Here is a 23,515-nt window from a genome sequence, read left to right on the forward strand (position 1 = left end):
TGCGCAGGAGCTTCCACGTCACAGGGCTGCCCCTCCCATCCCACAGCCCAAACCTCCCCTGGATTCTGGACTCTTCAACTCCACCTCATCAGCAGATCCACTTGACGTCCAACAGACACCTCAGCCTCATCATCAAAACGAAACTCCTGACCTCTGTCTTCTCCATCCCAGGTGAGGCAGCTCCAGCTGCACCGCTCAGGCCGAGAACCTTCCCGTCTCCCGAACTCCTGCCCTCCTCGCCCCATGTCGCTGGGACCGCAGATCAGGTTGGCTTGTGAAAGTCTATTGAGAATCCTGTCACTTCTCACCACCCCCACCACTCTACCTCCATCCCCGCCAGGACCTGCTCTCACCTGCTGCCCCGCAGCCTGTGCTCCTCCCAGCTGGACTCTTCTGCCCAGAGCCTCCGAGCAAGTCCATCTCAGAGTCAAAGCCAAGCCTGTCTCCATGTCCGCAGGTGCCTCGTCCCTGGAGGCCTCACCTGCACCTTACCTCACATGGTCCTCGTGCCCACCATCCTCCAGCCTTGACACCTCAGGGCCTTTGCACCTGCAGCAACTCTGCTCCCTGCCTGCTTCGCCTCCTTCCCAGTGAGGCCTGCCTTGACTCCCCAGGTTAAGCACCTCCATCCCCTCCCTGGACTTATTTGCCATCACAGAGAGAGTCAAGAACGTCACCGTAGAACACACCCATTTATTCTTCTCGTGTGCGCCTGTCCCCCCATTAGATTGTGGACTCCACGTGAGAAGGACCGTGGCCTGCCCTGTTCACTTTGCAGATATTCACTGAACGGCGAGGTGAATGTTGAAGCATGAGCGGGACCTCGGCAGTGGAAGACAGAGGAAGGCTCTTGAGGAACCATAGTTTGTGTGAGGGATCGGGGCTTGTTCTAGAAACTAGTGTTGCCGCCAGGAACGAGGAAGTTCTTCCCAGGACGCTTTGGGCGGTGTTTGTCCCACGATCTCTAATTCAAGGCAGCTTGTTTGATTTCTTAGAGAACAACTTTGGAAAGGCACAGAAATGGTGAAACCTGCTTAATGCTTTTCTTCAAACAAAGAGAGAAGTGAAGAGTTCCATTGGTCGGACATTTCCTGCTAGTTCCACTTACTGCTTTAAAAGACAGTTAATAAGGAGGTTTGGGAGGTTTTTCAATCTATTTAAAATCCCTTCTTGACTTCACAGTTTGTGAAAATTAATTCTAATCCTTCTTGATTGGTTGAAAAACGAAGACAACAGAGCATCCCATGATTGGAAACTGAAGCCTTTGCTCAAGCCTGATGTGGGCTTGTGGTCTGAGGAGCCGGCTTTGCAGAATGCTTTGGTTTGAGCCCTTTAAGCGCTCCTGTGAGCACAAAGACTGGCGCTGTAATTGTGGGGCGCCAGTGTCTCTGGGCGAAGTGCCCTCCCGTCCTTCCCCTCTGCTTGGTGAGCAGAAAGAAAGGGCACAGCGGGACCCGGCGCTGCCCACAGGAACCCGCGGGTCAGAATCCCAAGCAGTTCAAGGGCCAGGTCAGCTACGTTGAGCGCAGATGTGTGTGAGACCTTGTGAAGGAGGTGTTCCTTGTGTGATCACAGGGGATGGAAAAGGGCTGCCAGAAAGGATGGAGAATAAGGCTTTGGATAAAAATGTGTTTGTTTCCAAAACAGGTACCCCGCCCTCCGGCCTGCCAGGATCCTGTGCTTGGTGCAGTTCTGCACTCGGGTACACCTTTTCTTCCGAGATGCCCACCCCAGCGCCTGCAACCTGTCTGCCTCCAGTGGACCTGACGAGGCCCCTCTGCTCCTGGCGGGGTTGGCACAGGACGGGGCGGAGCTCTGGGCCAGCAGTTATACAACCACCAAGAACCTTCCAGGATCCCTCGCTTCATGTCCTCATTGAAATTCAGGAAGCGGTCCTCCTTGCCTGGCTGAAGTGCAGTTCTGCCGGGCTTTTGTTTCGTCTGTGAATAGTTCTTGCTGGACGCCCAAGGCAGGGTGACTCGGTAACAGGAGCCCCTCACCCAGAGACCGGCGCTCCCACACCAGAAGCGCCGCAGAGGTAAGTGTGCAGACGGGAAACCCTCGCGTGGAGCACATCTGTGATCTCTTGTCCGGGTACCACCCTGAGTTTGGAGTAGCCAGCACCTCATGGGACTCAAAAATGAAGCTGCCAGTGGACGTGAAATTGAGGGGGGCGGGGGTAGGGCGAAGCACTTAAAGCCTAAAGTCCTGCTGTGAATCTAGACTGTTCGGGTTTGTTTTCCTGGGAAAGTGATTTTATTCACTTGTGCAATTAACTGCTTATTTTCTTCTTACAGTACTTCTATACAAATGATATCTCTTTTACTGAAAATAACTTAAAAACAAGTATTTATTGAAAACCACTTCTTTGGGAGTTTTTTCAGAGTGATCAGAAGTGAAATTTGTAATCTTATCACAAATCAATAAGTGGCGGCGTGGTGAGTGCAGCGCTGCGGCCGCTAACGTCAGCCTTTGCCCCCGGCAGCGCCATGGCCCGGGAGGAGCTGGGCTACGACCGGGTGCCCCCACTGGAGCGCGGGCGGCCGGACGCGGGGAGCTACGCCCCGGACACCAAGCCCAGTGACCTTCAGCTGTCTTCCAGGCTGCCCCCGTGCTTCAGCCACAAGACGTGGGTCTTCTCCGTGTTGATGGGGGTGAGCAGCTCCGCGCCAGGCCCGCGGAGACACCGTCCCGCTCCGGGGCCCGCTGCCGGGGTGCTGGTCCCAGATGGCCCGGGGAAGAGCGGCCCCGGGTTACTTCTGCCTCTGAGAGACTCGTGGGTGCTGACGTGCTTATTTGCTGTGCTCTTTGAGTTATCTTCCTCAGCTGGCGAGGCTCTGTCCTGCTGGCCCTGCCGGCCTCTGGGCCGTGGCTGCTCTGTGTCCCGGCAGGGGTTGGACAGCCCAGGGCCCATGCCAAGCCTCCGGCTCATGTGTTGTACCAGGGCGGCCTCCACGACCCTCGCCTCCTGGGGGTCTGCAGAGATGGGAAGGAGGGGCCACGCTCGCAGGACGGGCCTCTGGCGGGGTGGACCGCAGGACGGCGTCCTGAGGCCGGAGGCCAGGGCCATGGGGCCAGGGAAGGCTGAGGGGCCAGGGGCCAGGGCCAGCAGGGAGGAGGGGGCAGGCCTGAGGGGACCTGGCCTGGGGTCCCGGGACGTCTCCCTTCCGATATGCTTGGATAAGCACTTGGACGACAGAAGATGCCCTTTTGGCCCGAGTGGGCGCGGTCACCTGGGCTGGCCACTGGACGCGCCTCTCTGTGGGTGGGAGCTCGGGAGTCGGCGTGCCGGGGGCCGAGATCCAGGATCTGGGCTGGGGCCTCGCCCCTCCCTGGGCCCCGGGCTCCGCGGGCCAGCCCCGCGGCACCCCGGTGGTCCTGCCGCCCTCCCCCCAGCCGCTACCCTGTGCCACCGAGACGGGAACTCCCACCGTGTGGGTCGAGGAGGACGCTCCTCCCTCCAGCCCCCGGGTGGGTGGCGGGCGGCCGGTCAGCCTCCTCTCATTCCCAGCTCCTGGGCTCTGTTGCCCGCAGCAGCCCGCGGCCACAGCCCTTGATCCCGCTGCCCTCTCCTCCCTGAGGGGTGCGCCTTGGCCTCCCCCGCCCCCCGGGCCCGCGGGCCGCAGCGCTCCCATTCCGTGGGGTGCGCCCGGCCCTCTGCCCACACCCGGGTCTGAGTGACCTTACACCAGTGCCCTCGGCCCCGTGGCCTCCCCCTGTGCAGGGAGTTTCCATCTCCGGTGCCTTGAGCGGGGCGGGGTTGTGTGCTCGGCTCTGTGCCTGGACCGGGGGCCCCGAGGCCCCTGAAATTGCACATGTGGGGTGAAGGCGTTTTCTGGGGAGTGGAGCCGCCGTTTCTTGCTTTGAATTTTGACAGGGTCTCCTGTCCCCCAAATAAGTGTTGATGCCCATGACCTGCCCCTGGGGGAGGGCGGGCGGCTGCCGTCCGGCAGGGAGGAGTGAGGTCCGGCGGGATCCAGGCGTGGATGTCGGTGTTGCACAGAGTTAAGTTGTAGTCAGAGGGCTAGTTGTTCCGCCTCCTGACCTTCAGGCCTGACTGTGTTGTCACCCGAATTCGTGCTGCTGTTTTGCAGAGCTGCCTGCTTGTGACCTCGGGGTTTTCCCTCTACCTGGGAAATGTGTTTCCTTTGGAGATGGATTACCTACGCTGTGCTGCAGGTTCAGTGAGTAGCAGTCCTGTGTCGGCACTGAAGTTTGAGGTTATGCACCTGGGTTTTTTGCTCTGAGATTTACCCGTTGCTGTCACTCGCCCCTCATTCAAACTCTCTTCCTATACTTTGGCTTCGAATAGCAACTGTTGCTTTTGAAAATGATCAATGAGGCAAGTCTATCTTACCCCACAGACTCCAGAGCAAGAAACGGCACTTTGATTTCCGACACGCAGGTGCATGCTGCCCCGGGCTGCCCCAGGAGCCGGCAGGGAAGCCCCGCCGTGGTTTGGGGGCCACGCCCCCACCCCTCCCCGAAGCTTGTACCTGCTTCTGGGCTCAGAGCCGAGGCCTGGGGAGACGACCAGTGACTCCCGCCAGCTCAAGCACAGGGCACGTCCCCTGGGGTTTGGGGGGCCCTCTCGCCCATCTGCTCTCCTGTTCCAGCCCTGTCAGCATCCCCAAATGTCTGAAAACACAAGACAGATGCAGCTGCCCTTACCCCATACCCCCCGCCACAGGTTGCCCAGCCTCCACTCCCTTAGAAGAAAACCCCTTGAAAGAATTTGACCCGTTTCCTGCCCTTCTCTCTGGAACCTCCTAGGTGGCCCTTTGTGCTCACCACTGGAGCAGCCCTGGTTGGGGGTCACAGGGGCCTCTGACCTCTGACTCAGATGGCTCCAGGGCCACGCTGACCTAGGCTGATGTCCCAGCAAAATCTTCGGTTGCGTCCTTCACCCCCAGGGATGATGGGCTAGGGGGACCAGTCACGTGGTCCTACTGGCTCCTCCGTCAGTGCCCAGCCCCCATCCGACCCCTGCTGGGCTCGCCCACCCCCCGCCCCCACCAGCTCCCACTGCAGGGTCTGGGCGGGGAGGTCCCGTTGCTGCAAGAGCGAGACCGGCACGACCCACGGGGCCCAGGCTGGCCCCCCAACTCCCCCCCGCCCTGACCCAAGGCTGGCCCTCTCCCTTGTCCTCGGCTCCGGGGACGCAGTGGGGACCTCTGACAAGGACCCCGGGGACTCTGGGGCCCCTGAGCATTTCTGCTCCTTCACACGCAGATGGTTTCCCCTTTCTGCGTGATTCTTACCAAGACGCGCCTGGTCTCGGGCCACAGGAAGCGACATCCGCTTCTAAGCGCGTCCAGCTAGGACAGTCTTCATTTCGGTGTCTTTTTCATCATCACGACAATTAAAGCTCTTTCCAGAATAATTATTTTGAAAGACCCAGGACCCTTCAGCGTCGAGAGGGACCACTGCGTCTGATGGAGGGGGACACGTCTCGGGCCACGTGGGTTTCCAGGGCACAGAGTGACCAGCGGGGATGCTCACCGGCTCTCTCTTTTCAGTGCATCCCCTCAGCCATAGTGAGCTTCGCTGTCTGGAGGAGAAACGTCAGCGCGGTGAGTCCGGCCTTCTGTCCGCACCCTCTGCAGCCCTGCACCTGCGCCGTGGGGCTTCCTTCACCCCCCTCCCTCTGCCCCCGGGAGGGCGGAGGGGCCCGAGCTCGCACGCATCCCCCCAGCTGACTCTAGGTGCCCTATCCTCGGGACGGGTGACTAATGCCCGGCTATGTGGTTGAACGTCACTTGCTTTCTTTCTTCACACAAAGGAGAACGAAACCCCTCCTGTCTTGTTTTCCAGATTCCCAACTTCCAGATACTGTTCGTGTCCACGTTTGCTGTCACCACGACGTGTTTGATCTGGTTTGGATGCAAACTTGTCCTGAACCCGTCAGCAGTAGATGTGAGTCCCTGGAAAGCCACGTGGGTCCTCCCGGGGTCACAGGCGCCGAGGGCTCTGGTCCCACTGGGTCTGCTGAGGCCTGTGGGCTCGGAGCTGGCGTTAGTGAGCTATCTGCTGGGTAGTTACACCGGAAATGTGTATCGTAGCTCTTGAGTTTGAGAATTTCATTTAGGCTTCTGAAGAAAAGAATTGTCTTTAACGCTTTCACTGATTTCAGTGGACGAATTCACTGATTTTTGTATCTCTTTCACAACAGTTCTTAAACATTATCAGTAATGTAATAACATCTTTCATCAGATCTGCGATACTGCTGACGTAAGTTGCCCTGTTTATGTTCTGTTAAGAAAAATGGAACAGTCTTGTCATTTAAATTACAATGCAGCAGAAAAAAAATCTCTAGGAAACAGGACCTGATCAGAGATACCTCTGCTCTGTGTTCAACACGTTTTCTTTAAGATCAGGAAAAGGGTGTGGTGGCCCGAGGACGTCTCAGCCAGGCATGTTAGGGCATGAAAAACGGACAGACACGTGGATCTGAAAGGAGCACCTGTGCTGCCATCTTCTGCAGAAGAGACGATTTTCTGCTTTCTTGACATTTGGATTATTAAGCCACGTAGCAAGGTTGCTGGATGTGAAAATCAATGTAAAACAATTGTTTGTGCCAGAAACAGAGATTTTGGAAAATGTTATTTAATAACAGATATCATTTTATAAAGTGCCCAGGAATAAACCTAACTAAAGGTCTGGAGACTCTTTTGCAGAAAATCATAAAGCCTCGCTGAGAATTACGATGCTTCTTTATCAAAGAAACCCTACACGGAAGTGGGCACCTGTCCCATGGGTCCGGAGCAAGTGCGCCTGCAGGCAGGACCCAGCAGGTTTAGGTGGTGACCAAGGGCCGGGGTGGAGCCCCCTTGAAGAACATGTCTGGGGACTCACCTGCACCCCACAGCCGTCCCAGCAGGACGGGAGAGCCGCCCCGGACCAGTCGGCCCAGGCAGCCCCACGTGCATGGCCACAGCCCCGGCCCGGAGCACAGCAGTGACCAACCTGGGGGGGCCCTGCCCCCGGCCCGCCCACCACGAAGCCGCGGCCAGTCTCCCGCAGACACAAGGAGCACAGTCTGTACGGAAGGGGACACGTTCTCTTGGAGTGGCCGGCCGGTCCCAGGGTACGTGAGGAGCCTTGGGAGAAAGTCAAGGGCAGCAGGGACCGCGCCGGGCGCTCACCAGCAGGAAACCGCAGTGCCAACGCGCAGCTCGTAGGAGCCACACTGGTAATCAGAGGAGGTCAGTGAAAGGCACAGGAGATGCCGTTTCCAGCATCGGGACGGGCTGGAGCCCAGGGTGGTTCCCTCACGTCCGGCAACTCCTACGCGCTGCTGCAGGCTCTATGGAAAAGTCCGGAATTTGCAGGTGCTTTCTGAAGAAGTACATACACCGGGAAGCCCCGTGGCACAAACCCTGGAGAGACACGCACACATGTGACCAGGCGGTGTGTTCCTAGCAGCCCTGTGGATCGTGGCAAAAACCCCAAACCAAAACAGGTAATCCAACGTCCATTACTGGGATGGTGCCCCCCAAGTGCGCAAAACGGATGAAGAAATTGTGAAAGATGCACGGAGCTTCGTGCTCACAGCCTCCTCCTACTGGACGGCCTCTCCTGGGGCTGGACCTGCATCGTCCCCCAACCCAGGCCCCAGCGCCAGAGCCCGCCGTTCACCAGACCCTCAGGCTCCTGCCCCCTCGAAGGCCCAGCCAGGCCGCGTGGAGGACACGAAGCTCGGACACCTAAACACATGGAAGGACCCCAGGACCACGATGTCAGGACCACCGGTGTCCAAACACAAGGTCACAAATGGTGAAACAGGAAACTCTGCAGCGTGAGGCCGCTCAGGAAAGGGGCTGCTCCCCTCCCCTGTCTCCCTGTTGAGCCGGGCTCTGGACTTGAACCTCCACCCTGGGGACAGCCACGTGGGGCTTCGCTGTAGGGTCCCTGCTCCCTCTTTCCCACCCGCCGTCCCTGCCTTGGCTGCAGCATGTCCGCCGTGGGCACCGCTTTGTTTAGGGAAGGATCCAGCTCCACGGCCTCCGACGCTCCCCTCCCACAAGTGGGCCGACGTGGGCACGTCTTCGGGGTCCTCGTAGGCCAGGGAGGGACGTGAGTCCACCTGGATTCAGCTAAGCCCAGACACACCCTCACCGCCAGCGGGAGGCTGCCAGGTCCCATAGCCTTTCCCGCACTTGGCGTCCCCAACAGCCCCCGTTTTCCCATCTGATGACGGTGTTGTGGCTTGCTATTACCTCAGGTCACACTCTCTGATCACTAGTACTTTTGAGCCCCTCTTCCTGGGTGTTTGCCCTCTTGGGCTTCCTTCTCGTCCTTGGCTTGTCCTAAATCAGGGGTCTCTTCCTGTGAACCGCAGCACTTGCTGTCACACCGTGTGTCAAGTTCCCCCGTGAGCTGCTCGACACCACGCTTTTTATTGTGGCTTCGTGACTCCAGTTGTCTTCCTTCTTCAAAACTGACAGCTCTTATTTCAAATATATTTCAGGATAAGTTTATTGAGTTCCTCAAAAAATACAGCTGGGATTCTATTACGATTACTTGATGTTTACAGAGTAATCTTGTGAGAATTGACATCTTTATTGTGTGGAGTCATCCCACTGAGAGCATAGACTGTCTCTCTACTTACTCACATCATCTCTGTCCTTTATTAGGGTTGGAAAGTTCCGTGTATTCTTGGTTAGATAATCCCTAGATGATTCACAGATGTGTTGCTAGTATGAACGGTGTCTTATTTATTAAATTATATTTTCAGATGGCTTATTGCTAGTGCAGAGAGAGGCTACTGATTTTCATTTTTTCTTTATTTTGAAATATTTGAGACTGGAAAGAATTTGCACAAATAGTACAGAGCATTCCTGTATATCCTTCATCCTGTGTGCTCTTCATCCCCAATGAGAGCATCTTACGTGGTCAAATCAGGAAACTGACATTGGTGGATGTTAGCTTAGACCTTATTCATATTGTACCGGTTTTTAAAAATGGATTTTTGTAAGTGGACTTTGTGCCTGGAAGCTTTGCTGGACTCATATCCTCCGAGTTTTCTGTAGGTTATGTTGGTTTCTCTTTGTAGGTCACTCTATCGTCTGCAAATAACAACAGTTTAAATGCTCCTGTTCAGTCTAACCCTCTTGTTCCTTTTTCTCTATCGCTTTGACCAGGACTTCTGCTACCGTGGGGCTCTCTGTCTTATTCCTGATTTTAAATAGGTTGTATCTAAAGAGTTTCCATTAAGTTTTTTTTTTTTTAATTTATTTTTGGCTGCTTTGGGTCTTTGTTGCTACTCGTGGGCTTCTCATTGCGGTGGCTTCTCTTGTTGTGGAGCACGGGCTCTAGGTGAGCAGGCTTCAGTAGTTGTGGCTCGTGGGCTTTAGAGTGTAGGCTCAGTAGTTGTGGCGCACAGGCTTAGTTGCTCTGCGGCATGTGGGATCTTCCCGGACCAGGGCTCGAACCCGTGTCCCCTGCATTGGCAGGCGGATTCTTAACCACTGTGCCACCAGGGAAGTCCCCTTTGTCTGATTTTAGAACCAGGGTTATACTGGTCTCATAAAATGAACGAGGTAGCTCTTATCTCTTTTTTGTTTTTTGCAAAACCTTGGTAGGATAAGAAGTCACTGCTTCTAGAAAGTTTGGTAGAACTCACCTGTAAAATCATCTCCATCCAGGGCTGTTGGTGAGGGGAGGTCTTTCATTATCAGTGTTAAAGTTTTCTGTCTCTTCTTGTGTCAAATTTTGGGTTTTATATTTTTATCAAAAGTTTATCCATATCATGCAGGTTTTCGAAATTATTAGTTTATAGTCGTTCATAATCTTGCTCACTATTTTTAATTCAAGCCAAATATAGTTATTTCTCCTTTTCATTCTGAAATGTAATTTATCTCTCTGTTGTATCTCTTTTTAGTCTTTTCAAAGAACTGGCTTTGCTCTGTTAACCTCACTTTGTATTTCTGGTTGTCAGTCTCTGCCTAGAACCCTGATGAAACAGACATGTGGGATTATCTTAACAAGTCACCCATTTATTACTGGTTTCTAATATCACTACATTAGGGTCAGAATGTACAACCTATAATGTATTGATTGTTCAGAATTTACCAGGGTTTGTTTTGTGGCCTAATAGATGGTCAATTTTTGTTAGTGTTACACAAATGCTACAAAAGAATGAAAATTCTGTTTTATTTTGCATGTACAGTTCTGTAGATCCAACTTATTAGTTGCATTTGTTTTTAAATGTAGGATTTTTGAAAATCATCGTTGAGGGTACAGTGAGGCCAAGAGATCAGGAGACGACTGCCACTGAAAAGACAGTTTATCACAGGTCCCAAGAGGAGTGGGCCCCAGGGCCGGTCAGGAGGCAGGGAGGGGGACACGTGGGCAGGAGCCTTCACTGGGTTTCCGCAGGGAGAGATGCGAGGCAGGGTGGGCAGGCTCAGGACCGGCCAGCGTGAATAATCTCGGTGGGCTCAGGGCGGAGGGGCTGCCCAGGTGATTGGGGCAGGTGGTGGGAGAGGCCCATAGCGGCTCTCGATTGGTTGGTTTTATTTTATTTTATTATTTTTTTGGCCGCGCTGCACGTGATCTTAATTTCCTGACCAAGGAGTGAACCCGGCCACGGCAGTGAAAGTGCCGAGTCCTAACCGCTGGACTGCCAGGGAATTCCCGATTGGTTGGTTTTATATCACACAGTTAAATCAAATTTGTTGGTGTATTGTCCTGTGGATTTAAACACAGGCATGGATTTCTGTAACTGCCAACAGTCAGGACATGCAACAGCTCCGTAACCCCCAACCCCCTGGTGTTTTCTCTTTGGGACAATTACGCACAGAGCTGCTATAAACGTGGGCAGGTTTTGGTGTGAACGTAAGTTTTCATCCCTTTGGAGTAAATACCCAGGAGAGACCAACCACCAAGGAAGGCTGAGATCAGGGCAGACTACAACCCGAGGGCCAAATCCAGCCCTTGAGCCAACAATAATTTAAAATCAAAAACCCACCAACCAACAAACAAAAAGATATACGTGAGTCAGAGGTGGTTTGCGTGCCTGGCATCTGGCTTTGGACAGAAAAGTTGCCGAGACTTTGAAGAGGCATCTAAGCCCCTTCGTGGGATTGTCCACATTTACGGGATGAAAGTGAAGAAGCCGGTTTTACAGACCTATGTGTTCTCCTTTGGCAGATCAATTTCAACCTGATTCTGCTGCTTCTGCTGGAGCTTTTCATGGCGGCCACGGTGATCATCTCTGCGCGGTCCGGCGAGGCGCACTGCAGGCAGAAGGTCGGTCCAGCCTGAGGCACGGCTGCACCGCAGACCTGGCTGCGGAGCGAGGGGCCAACGGCCCCGGGGAGGCAAACCTGGGGATGCGGCCCCAGCGCCTCTGTAACCTGATGCTGATCAAGTAACACCACCCCCACCCCCCAGCAGTGTTACGCGCAGAGACCAAGTCCGCCTAAAGTATCACCCTGTAAACTAGGACTTCAGCAATCAAACACATTTTCACATGCCACGAGAAGGTCCGTGTTTGAGCTTTTGCGCTGAAGCCTGAAGCTCCAGGAGCGTCTTCCAGATGCTCACGTTTCAGACCATCGCCCGAGCGACGGCCTGGACGGACGGCCACCCCTGTGACGTGGTTTTGTTTCTTTTCAGGGCTCCGTCTCCGAGAGCACCAACATTCTGTATGAAGTGACGTTTCCTGCTCGGGTCCTGAAATCCTATTCCGTAAGAAAAGCTTTTCTTTCTCCTTATTTTATTTCATTGGTGGGGGGAGTACTTGATAAATATGGTGTAGGCGTGTCCCTGGTACACGAACTGTCCTGGTTGACAGTACACCCCCTTTTACTCTCAGTGTGTCCATAAATTATATGTTAATTGTGTTTTCACTCGTTTATGTCCTCTCCAAAATTTTTTAGTCTACTCGTTCTATTACTGAAAGATCTGTTAAAAACCTTCCAATCTGTGGGCATTATCGATTTGTCTTTGTAATTCTGTAGCTTTTCACCATAGCGTTTTGGAGCCTGGGTTTTTAGATACACGAAAGTTTAGAATTCCTTCCTTCCTTCTTTCCTTTTTTTTTTTTTAATCATTACGAGCAACTCTCTCTAGTAATGGCTTTTGCCATAGAACATATATTGTTAACTACATCAGTTATCTCTTGGTTAATATCTTCCCAGTGTATCTTTCCCTCTTCTTCCACCTCTTTCTGTCCTTACATTTGGGCAGTTTCTGTACAGAGTGTTGGTGCCGTTTGAACTGAGCTGGTTCACTCAGAGCGCAATTCCTGACACCTTCATGTTTATTTCTCCATCTTTTTGTTTCCTATTTTCTATGCCTTTTCCCACCTTCCTTTGAATTGGCAGGAGCTTCTTCCTTCCCTTTCCCATGAATTTGGGTTGGAAATATGCGTTTTCCATATCCCCTTGGAGGTTATCCTCAGCGTCTCAGCACGGGGCGCCCTGATGCTCTGCCCTGAACTCACAGGACCCTCCGCACCCCCACCCCCTTCCAGGGACCCCGGGGAGCCTGCCCGTTCCCCTGGGTGACACTCTCTGCCCCCAGGTCATCGAGGTGATCGCCGGTGTCTCCGCCATCCTTGGAGGGGTCATCGCTCTGAACGTGGATGACGCCATCTCAGGGCCGCACCTTTCGGTGACGTTCTTTTGGATCTTAGTGGCCGTGAGTACACCCTGGGTAGCCCTCGTCAGTGTGGCCGACCTTTGAGCTCGGTTTTGGGGCAGTCAGGCAGGAAAGCGGCGGGAGGAGGGGCGGGGGTGGGGAGTGGGCGCTGGTGGGCCGAGCAAGATGCTTCCCAGGTCCTCGTGGGCCCCAGACCAGGGCGATTTGGGAACCGAGGATTAAATGAGTCGGGATGTTAGCTGGTATTATTATTATTATTATTATTTTAAAACTGGCTTGAGAATACTAGTACCTCATACAGATATATTTCTGTAATTATGATACTATTTACTCCCTCAGATAAGCTATTATTTTTTTTAATATGAATTTATTTATTTATTTTTGGCTGTGTTGCTGCACGCGGGCTTTCTCTAGTTGCGGCGAGCGGGGGCTACTCTTTCATTGCGGTGCACGTGCTTCTCATTGTGGTGGCTTCTCTTGTTGCGGAGCATGGGCTCTAAGCGCGGGCTTCAGTAGTTGTGGCTCGCGGGCTCTAGAGCGCAGCCTCAGTAGTTGTGGCGCATGGGCTTAGCTGCTCCACGGCATGTGGGATCTTCCCAGACCAGGGCTCGAACCCGTGTCCCCTGCATTGGCAGGTGGATTCTTAACCACTGCAGCACCGGGGATGCGGTAGCTGCTATTAGTAATTTATATTTTTTGTATTAGTTTCCCTGAAAAATACTTGTTTTATTATTTTATAACATATAACATTCATATTGCTTTATAATACGTTTTAAAATGTAATACATTTATATTATTTTACATTGAATACGACTACCGTAAATGCCTAGCACCGCACCTGGTGCTTGGTTAGTGCTTACTGACTACACGGTCACTGTTTTAAACGTGGGCCTTTCATCCTTTTATAAGTAAGTCTGAGTTGACTTACGTAATTTAATGTTGTTTAGCGTTTAGCTGAAATGCGGCCCGGGGAACACACGGTCCCCAGGCCTCGGCCCCCCTTGGCTGTGCTGCCGGCTGGGTGTGGGCCACACATCCACTTGGAGCAGCTGCGATGGGCCCCTGTACACCCGAGTTTCCATGTGTCACGAGATGCCCCCAAACCCCAGGCTCCTGTGCTTTGTGCTCCCACACCAAGGGCCTGGGCATTTCCTTTTCCTTTGTGGGCGTGTGGATGGGTCACTGGGGCCCGGACACACTTGGGCCCAGCAGGCTGTGCTGGGCTGGGGCGGCGGAGGGTGCTGGGCGCCTGGACCCCCAGCGGGGGGCAGGTGGACAGCAGGGGGCTGGGCCCCGCACTCAGCAGCCTCGAGGAAGTTGTGTGCTCCCCTGAGCTTCCCTCTGCCCGAATCGTGTGGAACTAAATCAAGCTCCTTACAATAAGTGGGAGAAGGCCTTTATTGATTACAAAGGGACAGGAGTGCTGGTCCAGTGGAGGAGCCCCCAGTGGTCAAGCATGGTGGGCAGGGGCACGGTGTCTCCAGGGGCCCTGAGTCATAATCCAACTGAGTCCCCCAGCAGCCGGCTGGTGCTCCCTCCAGAAATGCGGCATCATGAAGGCGGCACCGCTGAGGGTCAGCTGGGGCCTCCCCATCAAGGAGGCCAGCGAACTGACAAGAAACACGAAGCGTGGTCATCCATTGGGTCCTGAGCTGGGAACAGACCCAGCTGGACCAGGACATCATCGGGACAGTTGCAAGTCTGAACACAGACCCTGCCTTGGACAAAGCTGCTGAGTCTGTGTTACGTCTCCCCGGTGCGGTGCTGAATGGAGACAGAGCAGGAGACACGCACACAAGTACTTAGGGGCGGGTGCCGCATCTGAGAGAGCAGGTGTGAGGGTTCCAGGGTTCCAGCCTCTCTTGCACGGATCCCCGGCTCTCCTGGCGACCAGGATGGCCCGAATCAGAACGGGAGGGCACGTGTTTGGGATCTGACTTGTTGGGCTCTCATCTCTGAAGCCTTTCTTTTTCCTTTTCTCTTAGTGTTTTCCAAGTGCCATTGCCAGTCACGTGACAGCAGAGTGTCCCAGCAGATCTCTGGTAGGTGAAGCCCGGCCGGGTTCCAGGCACCCGCGGAGCAACCTGCCGGGCTGGGCGGGGTCGGGGGCGAGCATCTGAGGGGCGTCTGCAGGCTGCGGGCTTGAGGGGGGCCTTGCGACTGTCCGAGGGCTGGGCTGTCCGTGGAAGTAAGCAGAAACGGCCCATTTGGCATAACAGTCGGGAGAGATTCCTGGGACTCAGCGGAGGCGACGTCCTGTCCGGCTGTGGATGTCGGACAGTGACAGTCGCTCAACTGGCCCAAATGCCCTGCGGCGTGAGCGTCCGAGCTGGTGCTGAGCTCAGCTGACACCTGGGCCTGCGTGGCCTCTGAGCTGGTCCAGGCATCGCTCTCCGAGGCGGGAGGGCCTTGGGAGGTCACAGGAGCAGGTCGGAGGGCACTGGGAGGAGGCCATCGATTCCTAAGTGCTATTTTATCAACAGAGCGAATTGCGCATAAGTTGAGAAAACTTGCGGGACACATGGTGAGCTTTGAATTAATGGGCAAACCGAGCACAGAGACTCAGCAGGTGCCCCACGCTGGACGCAGACACACGTCAACTCATAACTCCCGCTGTGTGGTTGCCGGCCTGTCCGGGCAGTGGCTCCCAGACCCCGACCTCCCACGCTTGTCTGCTTCCCGCCAGGTGGAGGTGCTGATAGCCATCTGCAGCCTCGCGGCCCCGCTGCTGTTCACGGCCTCGGGGTATCTGTCCTTCAGCGTGATGAGAATCATGGATGTCTTTAAAGATTACCCGCCAGCCTTCAAGGTGGGTGTTCTTTTATTTTAAACTCTATAGAAACATGATGCCGCTGAGCAGTGCTGAGCCGCTGCCCACGTCGGGGCAGGTGGCCAGAGCTGGCTTTGCACACGCCTGACGTGCACGGAGCCGGTTCCGCTAACTGGCTTTTCTCCGCGGACAGTGACGCGTCTGTGCACCGTCCTCTGGTGCCCGTTCCGCCCGGGACCGCTCCGCTGCTTCTGTTCTTCTCCTCTGGGCTGCTCTGCCCCGAGCAGCCCCCCAGACACCCCTCTTCACAGGCGCCTTACATTTTCTCGGCCCTGTTCCCATCCACTTGCGTTTTAGAGTCACCGTTTGTCCAGTTTCATGAGAGACCCCGCTGGTTCCTGGGTAAACTGAGGGGAGTGAGAGCCTCCCCTCTAAGGGGGCTTCTCGGGGGTCCAGCGTCCTCCCCGCAGGCTCGGGCTCCAGGCGAGGTTAGTCCTCAGACGCCCCGCGGCGTTTCCAGTGTAGACAGTGTTTGCCCCCCAATGTTTATCATGAGAAATTTCAAACATACAGAAGAGTTGAAAGGTTAATGCAGTGAACACTGAGATTCCCTGGTGGCTTACGTGTGTGTCCGTGCGCGTGTTTATGCTGACGGGTGGATGGAGCACACACTCGGCATCGTTTTCCAGAAGCATCTGAAAGCGAGTGGCAGAGGTTTGAGGGTGACCCCTCGCCCTTAGGTGCTCTGGCATCTCAACAGTAAGGACAGTCTCCTGCACACCTGAGGTGGCTGACGTCCTAGGTGACAGCACGTTGTCCCCTCAGACCATCCCGACAAGATGTTTTGTGGGCTGAGGTTTTTGGAGCTGTGACGGTCACCCCCTTGCGCTCTGGCCTCTTTGGATCCGGGACACTTCCCACTTCTCCCCCAGGACACTGACCTTTTGGAGTCCCGGCCAGTTGTCCGGGAGGTGGTCCCACCTGTGGATCTGTTTGCAGTGGCGTCAGCGGGAGCGCGTCCAGGAGCACTGGTGTTGCCATCCTGGCCGGCTTGCAGCGGCTGCCAGGGTGCCTCTCGGAAGGCAGGCGATCCCTCGCAGGACGGAAGCGCCTGTGGGCAGCACTGAGGGCTGCTCGCTGCCTGGGCCACAGGGGAGGCCGGGGCGCTCACACCTGCGCCTGCCCGAGAACCCCACGGGGGACGCGTGCTTGTCATTGTCGGCAGAGCGCTGCATCCTTTGTTCCCTGACGCTCAGGGTGACCCGCCCCTGGGCTCGCAGATGTCGGCACATCATCCTCTCCCGTCAGACGCTTGAGATGTTCCGGGCTCACCTGGTCCTGGTCCTGCCCTGTCTCGCCCTCGCCCCTGGAGGGGAGCCGTGTACCCATTCCTGTGGGGGCATCATTACGCCTGAGCCCTGTCAGTGGACAGAGCCGAGAAATATATGTCTACTTAAAGATCCCTAACGTATCTTGCTATTTCCAATTCAAATTTTACATTCTAGGGTTTTTTTCCCCTTAACCTCTGTTATTTTATATTTGCATCATTTTTCTCTTAGTCCAAATATCCTGGTAACACTGAATATAGTTACTGCTTAATTTTGCCTGACAACTCACACGTGTTCACAACTACAGGCCCCATTTTCTAGCAGCAGCGCCCCTGCTGGGTGAGGGGCAGCTCCCTTACGCACTCGGAGGTACGGTCATGTGCTCCGTGAGGGAATCCCCCCTCTGTGAGGGGTCCTGCTACACAGTCAAGTTTAATCGTTTCTCTTTGTATTCAGCTTTAGGCTCTGATGCTTTTTTCCCTCTTAATAGTATTTTTGAATATATAAAACTTTCACACGGTTCAAGTCAGATCATCCGAACGGCAACCTCAGAGGAGTCATGGTCCCATCCACGGCTTCCCCGATTCCTTCTACAGGCAACCGTGCATGTTATTATTTTCCTTCTTTCCTACAAAACAGGTCACTCTAATCACGCGTCTACACCTTACCTTTTTTTTTTTAAACTTAATTTCTCCTGGGGGCTCCCGTGTTCCCTCCCGCCTACGGTATGAGAGCACCTGCTTCTCCGTAGCCGGGGAGGGTTGCCACACTGGGCTCTGTAACACAGGTGAGAGACAGAGCCTCGGGTGGGGCTGTTACGTGCATCTCTCTGGAAACGGGTGACCTCTGACTGTGTCTACAGTGTGCACTTCTCCAGTAACCTCCGTCCGTGTCTCTTGACCACCTTCTGGTGGGCTTTGAGAACGCTGCTGACACAGGGAGCCCGGCGCTCCGTCAGACCCAGAAGATGCAGGCAGCGGCCTCAGCCTGACAGCGGTTTTCACTCTGCTTGTTGTGACTTTTGTCATGTGGAAGCTTTGTCGTCGTCGTTGTTGTTGTTTTTACATAGTTAAATTTGTCAATATTTTCCTTTATTGCTTCTAGATTTTAAGTCACAATTAGAAAGGCTCGTACTTGTGTTTCCGCTGGAGTTTATCCTGGAGTGCAGCACAAGGAGTGGGCCCCATCGGACTTTTCTCAAATGGCTCGTGGCTCAAACGCTGTTTATTAAAAAGCCCACCTTTTCCTCAGTCGCCTGAGACTCTGCCTTTATCACGCACTGAGCTTCGGTCTGTTTGCGTCTGTTTCTGCCCTGACTGTCCCCCCTCGGCCGGTCTGTGCCACCAGGTGCACCCCGGAGATTTGCACCGGGCATCGCCACCTGGCCTGCTCGATGCCTCGCGGCCGGCTGCCCTGTGTTTCGGGGCTGACTCACTTCTGTCGCTTGCTAGTTCTTCTATATGAATGTTTGTTTGTTTGTTTGTTTATTTGTTTGTTTATTTATTTATTTATTTATGGCTGCGTTGGGTCCTCGCTGCTGCACGTGGGCTTTCTCTAGTTGCGGTGAGCGGGGGCTACTCTTCATTGTGGTGCGCGGGCTTCTCATTGCGGTGGCTTCTCTTGTTGTGGAGCACGGGCTCTAGGCACGCAGAGCTTCAATAGTTGCGGCACGTGGGCTCAGTAGTTGTGGCTCACGGGCTCTAGAGCGCGGGCTCAGTAGTTGTGGCGCACGGGCTTAGCTGCTCCGCGGCATGTGGGATCTTCCTGGACCAGGGCTCAAACCCGTGTCCCCTACGTTGGCAGGTGGATTCTTAACCACTGCGCCACCAGGGAAGTCCCTATATGAATTTTAGAATCACCCTGCCTGGCTCTAGATAGCCCAATGTTGCATTTTTTAAAAAACTGGACTCATGGTTAAATGTGCACATAAACTTGAGAGGTGTTGAGTCTTTTTGTTTTTTTTTAACAGTGACATTTTCTGGGTTCTTCTTTGTCTTAACGTTGTGTTGTTTTGTATTTCTGAGGCTGGAAGGACACCCCTGCAGTGCGGGGAGGGGCCAGTGCTTTGTGGATGTCTTTGCAGCCACTGGGGCTTCCTCTGTGCTGGTGGAGGGCCGTTTCCTGAGGCGCCCCCTGTACCACCCCGCTCCCTCTACTCCCGGGCAGACCCCTCCTCCCCAGCAGCCAGTGCCGGACCCTCCAGCCTCGAGACTGATCTGTCCCGCCGCCCCGGACCCCGCCCCTCTCTCTCGTCCGGCTCGGGGCCTCCACAGCAGACCTCCGCCCCATCTGGGCACCCTCGGCGAGGCCACGGGTGGTTTCAGTGGCTCCGCTGTGGACCCGAGTGGTTGTTGGGAGGCCTGGACGACTTGACCCGGGCAGCGGCACCATCACGGGGCCTGGCTGCCTGCGGGTCATCTTTGTGTCCCTCCGTTAAACCCAGAGCAGAAGTGATTTCCTCAACTCTCTCTCACTGAGACAGAATGTTGCTGCTCAGGCTGGTGACAAAATAGGGCACAGGGGAGTGAGGGCCTGAAACTGCTCCACACAGGCTGCTGCGGGGCCATGGCCTGGGAAGCCCGCGCGTGGCCTCCCTGGGCGGCGGGCCCATGCGGTGGGGGCCTGGGGGCGGCCGAGAGCCGGGAGGAGAGGCGCTGGGCTGCCCACCGCCTGTCTCCACCCCCAGCCGTCCTACGACGCGCTCCTGCTGCTGCTGATGCTGGAGCTGCTGCTGCAGGCGGGCCTCAACACGGCCACGGTCATCCAGTGCGTGCGCTTCAAGGCGGGCGCGTCCTGGGACGCCGCACAGACCGGCCCGCAGGGACGCCCGGCGGGAGAGGTGAGTGGCCTCCGAGCGAGCGTGCCTCCCCGTCCCGTCCCGTCCCGTCCCAGTGGGGCTGTCTTCCCAGGGCCCTGGGCAAAGCGACGCCCACCTGCGCTGACTTCTTTCCAGACCTGTTGGGTCGCTTCGTATTTTTTAAAACACCCCAGAAAAATCTTGGAAGGGTACAATACGTTATACGCTTTTTAAGCCAGCCAGGCAAACGCAAATCCATTTCTGGAAAGGTGTTATGGACTGAATGCTTCCAGTTCTACTCTTACAAATGTAGACGAGAACTTGGCAAACTTCTGCATGGATCACAGAGCTTTCCCTCCTGCGGCTCGTCAGGGTGCCCACTACAGACGTGGCGTCGGCGACCCCTGGCCGGCGGGCTCTGAGGGGCACGCCAGCCCCTCGGCCAGGCTCAAGGCCGCTGCACTTTCCCCAGGCCCTGCCTCTTGTCCCCCACAGCTGACAGGCTCCTCCCCGTGAGCTGCCCGCTGTCCCCCAGGGGCACGATGCTCCGGGTGCCTGGGCGGCGGCTGCAGGGCCCTCCAGGGCCACCCCGGGTGGACTGGGCACTCCTCCCGCCCAGCCACCACCCGGGCCCACCCCGTCTCACGTCCTGCTCTCCTGCAACATGTCCAGCGCGGCCAGCCTCCTGCCTCCGCCACCCTGTCGCCCCACGAGGCTGCTCCCGCCCTGCCTGGGGACGCACTCCGGCCGTTGGCCCTTCCTCAGCCACCCTGCACGCGCCGCCTCTCCCTCCGTTGCACTTCTCATGTGGCGTCGTTTGGTTGTCGTTTTTACCCGGGTGTGGTCAGTCCCCGGCGGGGCTGGCTTTGTCCCTGGGTCCCACGTGAGGCCCCCCTGGTTCTGTGTCAGGACGCCAAGGTGCAGCGTCAGGCCGATGAATCCTCCCCCCACGTTCCAGAACTGCCAGCTCTGGGGGCTCGGCCGGGCAGCTGTCCTCCCTGTTTGGTGACCGCTGCCTCAGGTGTCCTCCCTCCCCTGGTGTCATGCCCTGGAGATGCCTTCACAGCCTCCGGGGCCAGGTCAAGACCCCTTCTCTGTGGAGTGTCCAGCCTCTGTCCCCAGGAAGAGCTTGGAGGGACTTACCCCTGCACCCTGGTGTGTATCATTCCACAGTCAGCAGTATTTACTGAGCACCTACTGAATGCAGACGCTGCTCTGCCAGGTGCTGGGATGCAGACCCACAGGAAGAGGCCTCACGAGGCAGGTGCAGGTTCCACCCGAGCCCCCGGCTCCCCGGCTGTTCGGAGGATGCCCACTCACGGCAGCCCCCCACCCCCCATCCAGAGCCCACCCCCCATCCAGAGCCCACCCCCCATCCAGAGCCCACCCCCATCCAGAGCCCACCCCCCCATCCAGAGCCCACCCCCCATCCAGAGCCCACCCCGCAGCCCAGGCCCCGCCCCTGCGGAGGACATGTGCTCTGGGTCGTGGCCGGAGGTGCCGGGGCTCTGGGACAGCAGAGTAATGAGAGGGAACTGAGCCTCCTTCCTGCTTCCTGCCGCCTGAGTGGCCCAGGACAAATAACTCTTTGCCTGTCTCAGTCACAGGTGGCCAGAAGCCCCCTGAAGGAGTTTGACAAGGAGAAAGCGTGGAGAGCCGTCATGGTGCAAATGGCCCAGTGACTGCGGACCCAGCTCGTTAACACACAGACGCTAGTTGTCCCTGAGCCGCGACCTTCCAGCTCGCCCCTCCTCTTTCGTAGGGCAGGCTGGGCTGCAAGGTGTTTTCATTTCTTACCATAGTTTAATTTTGAAATAGGCAAACGTTGACTATTTTGCGCTGACTGCGGGGGTTGGAATCAGTTCAGTGCTCCCAGGGTGGTCTAACCACAGGAGCAGTGGCACGGGGCCCCCAGGTGAGGGAGGGGCCCACGCTAGAGCTGAATTCTCCAGGCACTGATATTTGGGCAACCACGGGTCTCCGGGTTCCCGGTCCAACCAGTGACCGGCTGCCGGTGTCTGCTCCTCCGAACCTCGCCTGGCCTCCCTGCCCTGCTTTTGTTGAGCACCTACTGTCCGCAGCCAGCACACACACCGTGCGTGGATCTCACCCATTTCGGCTCTTCTCTTCTTGGGGGCCCAGCCCGCTGAGTGAGCATGGATTCCTTGACGAGGGCAGAGCTGCTTCCGCCCTGTCTCTAGAGCCCGTGGAGCTACCTCCCCCAGGGCTGGGGGTGCAGGGCGGCCCCCACCCCCAATGCGCAGCTTTCCCCACGTGAAACCCACCTGCCTGCATTTCTGCTCTCTCTGTACTTAAACCCACTCTTTCCGGAAGGGCCCTCGTTCAGTGGCCCTGGTCCATGTACGGGTGTCCTACACGGCCAGTGGAGACCCAGCTCAGCAGCGGTCAGCCTGCACCCATCCTGAGCCCTCTGTCAACGATGCTGGGGTCGACCCCGTCCACTGTGGCAGCTCAGTGTTCTCTGGGGTGGGGCCGTTGTCCAAGGCTCTGAAAACTGACAGCTCACATCTCCACGTCTCGGTGGCCTCCGTGTCCTGGGCGGGCCAGGAAGACAAATGCCTTGGTCAGTTCCCCAAACAAGCACGGGGTCAGCAAGGTGGCTCTCACCTGCCCACGAGCAGACCCCACCCAGCCGCAGCCCACGGGGACAGGGCAGGTGATGCTGATGTCTCCTGGGGGTCCAGAAAGTCTGAGCCTTAGAGCTGGAATGAGGTGCCTGGGGAGTTAACACAGGCCTGCACTTTCTTATTTGAGAGAGAGCTTGAAAAATCCACACAAATGGGGTTTTAAAAGTGTATAGTCCTGTCTCTGTCAATTTACATTTTTGTGTGATATAGTTTAATACTGCCTGAGCAATAAATGCTAACATGTCAATGTGGCCCAGTGGCCTATTTAACTCTGGGTCTCTGGGTATTTCCATGCCCAGGTCTGAAACAACTGAGAGGTAAAGCATAGGAGGGGGATGGGGGCGAGGGCCACCTTTTAATTTATTCATGATTTATGTTGCCCTGAGCCAGTCTGCAGTGGGATCTGGTGGAGATGGGAAAGGCACTGGGGCCCACCCAGGGGAATGCCCACCACCCCTCACTGAATGGGCGCAGAACCTCACTTTCGGGTTATCTTGGGAAGTTAAATGCAAAATAAAGATTTTTAAACCAAATAAAGATGACATCTAGATTTGGGAAAGTTACCAGGAGGAAGGCACTGATGGGGTGGGTGGATCTTTCCTACTCACCCCTCCCTCCACAAAGATGCTGGACCAGAGAGGCGGGACATCTGGGTGGGGTGGGACACTGGCCGATGCTGGGAACCCCCGGGGCGGCGGCTCAGGCCCCACGAGTGACCCTGGGGACGCCAGAGCACACTCCCTGGTGGGCTGGGGGCGTTCTGCTGGGGGACATCGGATGTTAGGTGCGGAGGGAGGCCCGAGGTGTGGACCAGAAAGAGGCCCGAGGGTCCCAGGACAGAGCCTGCCCTGGACAGCCCGGCTGGTTCCGCAGGGGCGGGGGCCTGGGTGTGGCCCTCGGGTCTTTATGACTTGGGGGGCTCTGACGGCCAGGGCGGGTCTGTGTGACCCTGACACCCGGAGCGGGGCGGGACCGCGTGATCCCAGGCGGGGCGCGCGCCACTCGCGGGCCCTCCTCCCCGCGGACATCATGCCCGGTCCCCGGCGCCCCGGCCCCCGCGCGGGCCGTGGCCGCGCCTCGGACTGCAGCCCCTGCCGGGGACCCCGCCTGGGTGCCCCCGACCGCGGCCTGTGGGACCCCACGCCCCCCGCGCGCCGTCGTCCTCGGAGCCGCACTCTGAGCCACTCCCGGAGCCGCTCCCGCCGCCCCCTGCCGCCCGCGCGCCCGCGCAGCCCCACGCCCCGCGCCGGCCGCCGCCGCGCCGCGCTCCCCGGGCCCCGCTACCGGCGCCCCGGTGCTGCACAATGCGCCGCGCGGCCCGGGCCCGTCACCCCGGGCAACCGGAGGACGCGGGACAGCGCGA

At 56.5% G+C, this 23,515-nt stretch overlaps 1 protein-coding gene across 5 annotated transcripts; it reads left to right on the forward strand.

Moving 5' to 3' along the window:
• The first annotated feature begins 1,961 nt into the window (after nucleotides 1–1,961).
• Nucleotides 1,962–22,403, forward strand: MLC1 (modulator of VRAC current 1). 5 transcript variants are annotated; one of them, XM_007189226.3, is made up of 12 exons: nucleotides 1,962–2,038; nucleotides 2,486–2,654; nucleotides 4,095–4,184; nucleotides 5,520–5,573; nucleotides 5,815–5,916; nucleotides 11,155–11,253; nucleotides 11,623–11,694; nucleotides 12,532–12,648; nucleotides 14,595–14,651; nucleotides 15,296–15,418; nucleotides 19,394–19,546; nucleotides 21,106–22,403. In XM_007189226.3, exons 2-12 carry the CDS (start codon nucleotides 2,490–2,492, stop codon nucleotides 21,184–21,186), a joined length of 1,113 nt encoding a protein of 370 aa, XP_007189288.2. In that variant the 5' UTR covers nucleotides 1,962–2,038; nucleotides 2,486–2,489; the 3' UTR covers nucleotides 21,187–22,403. The 5 variants fall into 5 exon arrangements, with proteins under 5 accessions (XP_007189288.2, XP_007189289.2, XP_007189290.2 ...); XM_007189227.2 differs by having other exon boundaries at nucleotides 21,112–22,403; XM_007189228.2 differs by lacking the exon at nucleotides 4,095–4,184.
• Nucleotides 22,404–23,515: the final 1,112 nt, after the last annotated feature.

The sequence above is a fragment of the Balaenoptera acutorostrata genome, chromosome 11 (assembly GCF_949987535.1).
Source record: "Balaenoptera acutorostrata chromosome 11, mBalAcu1.1, whole genome shotgun sequence".
NCBI classification, from domain to species: domain Eukaryota; kingdom Metazoa; phylum Chordata; class Mammalia; order Artiodactyla; family Balaenopteridae; genus Balaenoptera; species Balaenoptera acutorostrata.